Raw genomic sequence first — 8928 nt, forward strand, 5'->3', positions numbered from 1 at the left:
CTTGGTTAACCAAGAAGCTTAGTTAGCTCCTTCATCCCACTCACCTCAATTAAAACTTTTTCCACATTTAAAAACCCCACCTGTCCTCAGACATGGTCCCTTACATTAAGATTAGTAGACATTTGACAAACTGTCCAGGCATCAGGTTTTGCTTTCCAGGTGTCCGACTACCAATTTTCAGTGACATTTATATAGCCAAGGAGAAAACACTAACACCAAACTGCCACTTTCCTGATTGAGGACTGCTTGTTGACATGCCTGGTGGCCCCATGGACAATAACAGCATCTGACTGCTGCTTTGATCCGCTGACATGATTTTGTCAGGCAAAGGCACTGCTACAGCTCCATGTTCTCTGCCACCACAACCTTGAAATCCCCCAAGGTCTTTGATACATCAGCATTGTTCTTTGTTTATTAATTGGACTTGAGAAGAATTCATTTAGCTTGTACTTTGGCTGGGTTATCCTTAATTTCCTGAAAAAACATTACAGCATCTGGAGGCTCCACAGTATTAGAGACCTCTGGATGAAATAAGTCCATTTCACTGCTGTCTGTTCCATATATGTTTGAGAGCTATCTTGGGCTTTCTTGGAAGAAATATTGTGCTGTTAAGGATGCAAAAGAAAGCTGTCTGCCTTATGGCATACTTGGTGACAAATCCCTCAGCATGGTGTCCAGAGTAGAAAAGTGTAAATAAAGCTGACGAGGAGGCTGTTTACAACTCCTTCTGCATGCCACAATGTCGCATGAATACAGGAAGCAGTCAGCACTGTTTCTGAGCAGAATTCCTGAACCATTCCATAAACTTTTTTTATAAACAGAAAGGCAGTTTCAGAAATGATTATGTAAATCATTTTACCAGTCACTCACCCAACAACTTTCTTCAGACTTTTAAATAATCTAAAGCCTGAATTTCCCTTCCATAGACTTTCTAAGACTGATGAATCTTCTCAGTCCAGTTTCTCCTCCAAAGGAGACTGCAATCACTAAAACTTCTGGCGAAGCAGTGCAGCAAGTGAGCTCTTGAATAAGCGACAGTGAGTCTGCAGCAGTGCAGAGCAGTGGCCCTCTTCCAGCCACTGTCTACTAAATGACTAGAGAAAGTCACCACTTTATTGCTTATTAGTCAGGAATAAAGCCCAGGCCAAGAGTTCAACATTTCACACCCAGCTTCCCCACAGCCATCACCTCCTGTTTGCTTCTCACAGGAGAAGATTCAAATGTGGTCCAAATAGCACCCTTCTAACACCAGAAGCAGCCACACAGATATTTTAAGTTAAAAGTTACATAGTGGATCTCTTCTACAGAGAATAAGAACAGGAAAAGGGATAACATCAGCTCTAACCCAACTCATCTAGCCCAGATGCAACACTTGAGTACAAGCCTGTGGTATTTGATCTCAGGTCAGTCTATTAAACCTGTGAGCTCCACCACTCAGAGGCATTTCTGTGCACATCTACCTTTTGAGTTTTACTCACAACCTTTTCTCTACTTTCCAGCTGCATTTCCCCCCCCCCCCCAAAGAAATCTCTTCAGAAACAGTTACATGAAAGTAGTCCTGAACTCTTACTTTTTCTTTCCTTCAGCAGGAAGGCCACTCAGTCTTTAGCACTCTGCTTACACAATTCCTTGAAGCATTTCTGGGATTCGAGGGGAGCTATTCTGGCTAGCTCCTTTGCTACGGTCATGGATCACATACAGTGCTCACTTCAGACTGCTCTGGAACTCCACCTCTTAGCTGCATAGTTCCTGCAAGCTGCTAAGTATAAATGAGGCATTATATTTTAAACCTTAACTTTTTCTTTTAAAGATAAACCTGAACTGAGTGCAGTGTCCTCGTCAAAGTCACACTACGAAGGCTCTCTTTATGCAAATATTCAATGTGACAGTGGAGACCAACAGAAAGGTATTAGGTAGAATTTGCAAGTAACTGCTGATTGTGCCTGAAAGCTAATGATGCTAATTAATGATATACCCAGGGATAGGTCTGTGAAAGGAATGGGGGATGTAATAGCACATACTTGGCTTTTCTGCCTTTTTGTATAATTCTTACTGAATATAAATTAAGTCAGAAAATGTCACTCTCTAATTAGGATGCCTAAATGGCAAAGAAAAAGTAAACAAGCAGTGGTACCTTCCCCACATTTACAAGCAGGAACATTTTGTATTCTTTCAATTACACTTGCATTATAAAGGTATTTTCTTTTCCTTTATTAGTTATCAAGGAGAAATACCAAATTGAATGCATATTTAGCCAAGATTTAGGATAGAACAGTAGTATGCACGTCTATCAGTATGTCACAAGGCCAGCAGGTACTGGGATCCTTCATTTAAGTTATACAAAAGTCTCCTCTCCAAATAACTTTGAATCTAAACAATAGTTTAAAAGACAGGTGAAGAAGCCTCTTAGGTAGTTTTTCCTACCTAAAAGAACAATTTAACTTGGATACATAAACAGTTAGACACAGGAACAAGTTCAAATCAGAACTGGGCAATTCTCTAGAAGCTAGCAATTTTTTTTTCCTCCATCCTTTTTGACCATTAAGTGATATGACCAATATTCTGAGAAAAAGAACAGTTTTCAACATAGAGATTTCTTCACAGTGAACAGAATTCTTAGTCTTAACCTACTATTCATCCTTGACTAAGAACTAAACAAAGAAAAGCTGTAACACATGATGATGGGACACTCAGCAGATGTATATGCAGGGTTATTACTGGCCCTTCCAGAGTATGTATTCCACAGATCAGTTAAGGACCCACAGAAGTATATATTGCTCATAGAAATACATTACAAAAAGGATCACAAATGCACACTTGAAGTTTTCATTTATATCAAATATATATGTATTTCAACTATAACATAGCCCCAGAACAGGGAAAAACACCAGAAGCAAATCAAAATTAGGTCCCGAAGCAGAAGCAGAGAAGGGAGACAGGCAAAGCTATGTAATATCACAGAGGAAAGATGAAAGCTGTGTTATTGTATTGCTCGTAGCCAAAAGAAAAAAGGCTCTCAATGGGATTGCCTATATGGTAGGACCAGAGGCAGCACAAGGCTCGTATTTCAAGACAGACAACAAAAGCAGGCATGAAACATAGGCCAAGCTCAGGTCTGCAAAGCCATGGCTGCGTGCACACAGCACATGAAAACAGCCATAAATCAGGTGCAGCTCTTAGGAGTCTGTCTCAGCTATTTCTTCTGTCTGAGCACTACTAAGATGTTCATCATCGTCATGTTTAGCACCAAACATTTAATAATTGTTAATGCTACTTGGGTGCAATAGCTATCTATTTTTTTTCTTAGGGTAAAATATTATAATCTGTGTCAATTTCTAGATTTTTGGTATGTATAAGTGCCAAAAGAGCAAGGATATAGTATAACTTTCAATTTAGATTTGATTAGCAGATCTGCACAATAAAACTTCACTTCAGTGATTTTGCCAATGTAGCTTCAAATCTGAAGTGACAGACTATTACAGAGCTAGAAGTAGCAAGAGATTAACAAACTTTCTAGGCTTTTCATATATTTACTGTTACATTTTCAGGTAGCCTTCACTATAAAGTCAGAAGCTTTGGTAAAATAATTGTGGATTTTCTTGTCTTCCAAAACTCCACACAGACTTACTCATAACCCCACTGTACATTGCATAGGCTTTACAACAAAAAATAGCTTTTTACTGAATGTTGTAATAGAAACATGTACTGTAGGGTCCAAAGTTTGGCCAGTCAAGCATCATCTTTAGGTAAGTACACAAAGAGGAGACTTTTCTAGAGCACTGACCTGGAATCAGGAGTTCCAGCTGCTTCTAGTTCTGCTAACAAGTCCATTAACTGGGGTTAAGCAAATGACTCCTTCCTTCATCTCAGCTTCCTCATCTGTAAAAGAGGAGGCAGTGACATTTAATTCCTTTTGCAATTGCTTTTGACAGCTGTAAATAAAGAGGAATATTGTTACTATGAATTATAAATTAATTTTGATTCATCATTGGTCTGTATTTCATTGCACTAAAAGAGCTTGTTCCTGCTTTCTGAGTTAAGAAGACAGTCATAAAGAATATCAAACTATTGTTTGTATCATTACTAGATATTGACTGCAATTTCTTTCTTTGTTTAGGAATAAAATATAACATGGGATTCCAGCAACCCAAAAAAGTAAGTTTTCAGAATTCCATAAGGAAAGTTGTGCCCAGGTTCTGAACACAGAGCAAGGATAGAGATGGCTCAGATGAGGCTGTTAGAGTAGACACGAAGCACTGAATAGAAATAACGCATCTGAGCTTTGCTATGAACTGCATATTTTCTTTTTAAAACGCGAATTTGCTGAGCTTTGCAATTTCAGCTTTATGAGGGGGGTTTTTTTGCTAGTCTGGATATCGTTGAAAAGCCCCGTAAACTTCGCACATTAACATTCTGTGCAAAGCCCTGCTCAACAGCCGGAGAGGTCATTAAACCCGGGCCGGAGGGAAAGCCTGGTGAGCGGCCCCCATCTAGCGGCGGCGGCTGCAGCGGCGAGAGCCGGACACCGGCCCCGGGACCGGCCCCGCGGAGCGAGCGGCGGCCCCGGCCCCGGGACCGGGACCGGCCCCGCGGAGCGAGCGGCGGCCCCGTCACCCGCGGGGCTTCCCTCTAAGCAAGGAAGCTTCCCCCGAGGAAAGCAGGGCCCTCATCATTGACATTAGTGACAAGGATCTAGGGAGTTGGAATCCAATCACCTTGAAATATCAACTGTTTTACACATAACCTTTCAGCCACCTGTAAAGCCTAATATTTAAAAGTAGAGCAAAGTTGGTCTTTTAAAGATACACAGAAACTTAAATTCACTCTTGACTACTAGAAGAAACTAGACTACTAGAAGAAGGGTCTGATCATTCCCATCCGCTGAATACACAGCACCTTATGACAGGTTATCTGTTGAGTTTCCCCATCCACATATAACATGACACTATCATTACCAGGAGAAGTAAAATAGACAAAAATGAACCTCCACACACACACACACATTTTGGGCACATTGCTTTGATGATCATGATAAAAAGAAAGCAAGTGTAGAGGGTGCTTTGCACCTAGCCTTGTTTCTCAGCACACAGTGTATGCCCTGGTGAGATGGACCCCGCTTTCGTCTTCATTCTGCTGCAGGCATCACAGCACTAAGCTGTGTCTCCTACTGAGGTGCTCCATTTTAAACCATAATTACCAATTTAAGCCAGTCACTAAGCAATTAAGTTTTCCTGTTGTCACCTGAGTTTTTTGCAGTGAACATTAGAGTTTTCTCCTGCACAAGGAGGGTGTCTGGGACTAGAGAGACTCTCACCCTCAGAGGATGTGGCAAGATAAAATTCTGGTGTCATATAAGCTACAAAATAGCATGTCTCCTGTAACTGAAAGGCAAGAAATATGTAATCTAATCTAGGTTCTGCTCAAGATGCTGAGCACCATGAAAAGGTCATCAGCTGAGGAAGTGTTTTACACCACATTCGATGTGATTCAAGTCATCCCAAAGTTCAGTCTTCTGCAATAGCTCAGCCAATCAGAAAGACTCGTAACCTCAGACTCATAACCTCATTATTACATGAGGTATTACATTACATTTTAAGACTTAGTCTTAAAAATTGAGAAGGCATGACCCCTTTAATCTCCACAGAACCCATCTTAGTTCACTATACATCTTATATTTAAAGTCAAGATGCACAAACAGCTGAGGATCTGAACAGGATGAGGCCAAACTCTTCTCAGTAGTAGCCAAGAATAGGACAAGGGGTAGCCTGAGACCCCCTTCCCTTTCTCTGCTCTCCCTCCCTCCAATCCAGGCCACAGCTTCCATAACCACCATACGCTTTCAAAGCTCTTTCTCACCAAGTCCACATTGCTCCTCAGTCTCTTCACTCAAGCATCCTGGCTATGCTGCTGCTGTCAAATCCGCTTTCTCTCCAAAGATGCCACCATCATCACCCATCACATGAGAACCTCATGCTCCCATTGCATTTTCTGCTTCCCTCCTCCCACACTTGCTCCCTCCACCCTCACCCTCCCAGTGCAAGCACCAGGAGCCTCCCTACCCCGCCAGGCTTCAGTCCATGCAGTCACTTGCACTACAGAATGAAGTTACTGAAGGAGACAGCAGCTTTGTGTGCCTAGAAAGGCAGATGGAATAAAAACACACACATGCATATACATATACACAAACACAGAATACAGTTTCTGCTAAAGGTAGCCACATGCACCTGAGACTGTCAGAGCCTGGATGCAAAGACCACCTAAATACAGTGATATCTAAATCCGGCCTCACATTTTCTCTGCTCAGACTAATCTCTTCATTGCATGTGAATGTAGAGCAAAGAAAAGCAGCTCCCCTGTGAGCACCAGCAGCCCTGCTCTGCTCACCACAGGGCAGTGCAAGCAGAGCTGCATTAAGCCATTCAAGTTACTAGTAGCTACAAACTCTGCTGTTTGGTAACATCTTTCATCTCTTTCCACCAGGACTGCATTGCCAGCACTAACCAGGACGGAAGGCTGTTAGGAGGCAGCAGTGCACACGGAGGGGCAGCAGTGGAGCAGAGCAGGTCCTTGCTCCTTCCCGGGAAGACGCCTGCCAAGCTCCAAAGCAGCCACGGCAGGCAGGGCAGCACCGCGCTGGGCACGCAAGGGCTGCAACAGAAAGGGGAGGAAAGCAATTCCCTGCGGCTCCATAAACGGAGGCGGAGATTCGTAATTAAGAAGAGCCCTATTCTGATTTCAATGAACAGCTCCGCTCTCAGCCTGCCCACGCTCAAAGCCGAGGATAGAAACAACAACAAGTGGAAAAGCCTCTATCAGATCCAAAGAGAAAGAAAGAGGATAATGAGGGAAACTTGCTCTAAATACAAGAGTAACAGTAGAAGAATAATCACTCCTTATCATGTTTCTAGAATATTTGTAGAAGATAAATACAGAGTTTTATACTGTGAAGTACCAAAAGCTGGCTGTTCTAACTGGAAACGGGTGCTCATGGTTCTCAATGGCCTGGCTTCTTCCACAAAAGATATCCAGCACAACACCGTGCACTATGGAAACTACTTAAAAAAGCTGGACGGGTTTGATCGCAAAGGGATTTATCACAGGCTCAACACTTACACAAAGATGCTTTTTATTCGTGAACCTTTTGAAAAGCTGGTGTCAGCATTTCGGGACAAGTTTGAACATCCAAACAACTACTATCACCCCGTTTTTGGAAAAGCCATCATCTCCAGGTATCGTGTCAATGCCACCAAAGAAGCACTAAGGACAGGCTCTGGAGTCAAATTTAAAGAGTTCATCCAATATCTCCTTGATGTGCACAGACCAGTGGGTATGGACATCCACTGGGATCACGTCAACAGGCTTTGCAGCCCGTGTTTAATAGACTACGACTTCATCGGGAAATTTGAAAGCATGGAAGAAGATGCAAACTTTTTCTTGCACTTAATTGGTGCTCCACAGAATTTGACTTTCCCTAAGTTTAAAGACAGGCACTCCAATGATGAAAGAACTACCACTAAAATTACACAACAGTATTTTGCACAGCTTTCTCCTTCTCAAAGACAACGCAGTTATGATTTTTATTATATGGATTATTTGATGTTTAACTACTCCAAACCTTTTGAAGATTTATACTGATTTGAGAACAGGGACACTTCTGTGGACATATCCTTTGAATTGCATAGCAAATGCTGGTGGCTTCTGTTTATATATACACACACTTGTCTCTAGTGAACAACTGGTTGAAAAGCAACATAGAAACACAGAACATAAATGGTTAGTGATGTTTACATCTTCACCTTAATTGCCTCCTTTTTCAAATCATATTTTTTCTATAGTTTCTCTGTATGAAATGTATGTACATGTATAAGCTCACACATCAGGGTGCGCGCAAATAAAGCACATAATTTTCCATGCTGATGTGGCTTGTGTTTGCATTGGAAGGTGCATTTAAAACTGGAGAGCAGTGCTGATGGTCCTGAGGTGGACACTACCTAAATCTTAGAAAGTGACAGATAAGCAGGAAAAAAAAATGAGAAATAGGCTGACCATTCTTTGAAATCTGCAACAAAATAAACCATACTCTAAGTATTTGAAGTTGGTCATAAATGGTCATTTATAACCATAAGTTAAATTAGGAAAAAGGCCATCACACTTGCTGCTCAAAAGCACACTGGTGAAAACAACTAATACTTAATGCCATGTGAGTGCAGTATTAAGCCAGATGTTGCTATTCAGCATGAGGATGTTTTCTTCCCTCTTCTGTATTTCCCTATGGCATATTCATCTGCAGGAAGATAAAATGCAGGCGAACATTTACATCTTTATGCATGCTATTAAGATTCTTTTAATCCTTTGCATTAACATAAATCTCTAGTTTAATCTTTGTAGTCAACAGAAATATCAAATGTTTCCTTCATAATAACAAGCAAGAGTAAACACAACTTCCTGCCCAACAGGATATTTCTTTTCATTGCTGTGAACAATTTGCACTTACTTATTTCAGCAGCAATCAGATTTGATTTCAAAACAAGCAGAGAATATTTCAGGTGTTTTATTTATTTCAGTTGCTCTTTTTCTATACAACAGCAAAGACATTCCTTCACCTCTAAAAAATCTCTTGCAAAAATCAAGTATTGGCCATTCTGCTGCTTTTAATACACTTTATGTGTTTTTATATATATATAGTGTATCCTTGTCCATTTTTAATCATTTAACCACTTGAAATAATGATTTTAAAAGTAAGAAGGCCTTACTGGAACAAGCCCCAGTCTCTGCAATCATGCCAACCTTGGAAGACTCAGTAGTTTAAGCTGGCATTATCCAACCCTAACTATAGATCCATCCAAAGAGGCAACGTGCAAAAAATGCCTTTTTATTGAAGTAACCAGATCTCTGCCAGCCTGGCTCAGCTGGCAGCACCAGGTCAGG

At 41.2% G+C, this 8928-nt stretch overlaps 1 protein-coding gene across 1 annotated transcript; it reads left to right on the forward strand.

Annotated features, from left to right (window-relative positions):
* The first annotated feature begins 3700 nt into the window (after nucleotides 1–3700).
* On the forward strand, nucleotides 3701–7897 carry CHST8 (carbohydrate sulfotransferase 8). The gene is made up of 3 exons (XM_026036557.1): nucleotides 3701–3746; nucleotides 4037–4155; nucleotides 6481–7897. Exons 1-3 carry the CDS (start codon nucleotides 3701–3703, stop codon nucleotides 7633–7635), a joined length of 1320 nt encoding a protein of 439 aa, XP_025892342.1. The 3' UTR covers nucleotides 7636–7897.
* The last annotated feature ends 1031 nt before the right edge of the window (nucleotides 7898–8928 follow it).

Source organism: Nothoprocta perdicaria, unplaced genomic scaffold (genome assembly GCF_003342845.1).
Source record: "Nothoprocta perdicaria isolate Ctin4 unplaced genomic scaffold, notPer1 scaffold_18, whole genome shotgun sequence".
NCBI classification, from domain to species: Eukaryota; Metazoa; Chordata; class Aves; order Tinamiformes; family Tinamidae; genus Nothoprocta; species Nothoprocta perdicaria.

Coding starts and splice junctions, on each gene's coding strand:
- CHST8 (XM_026036557.1), top strand. CDS start 3,701: ATGTACTGTAGGGTCCAAAGTTTGGCCAGTCAAGCATCATCTTTAG. Junction 3,747..4,036: donor CAGTCAAGCATCATCTTTAG/GTAAGTACACAA, acceptor CTGCTTTCTGAG/TTAAGAAGACAGTCATAAAG. Junction 4,156..6,480: donor GATTCCAGCAACCCAAAAAA/GTAAGTTTTCAG, acceptor TCTTTCCACCAG/GACTGCATTGCCAGCACTAA.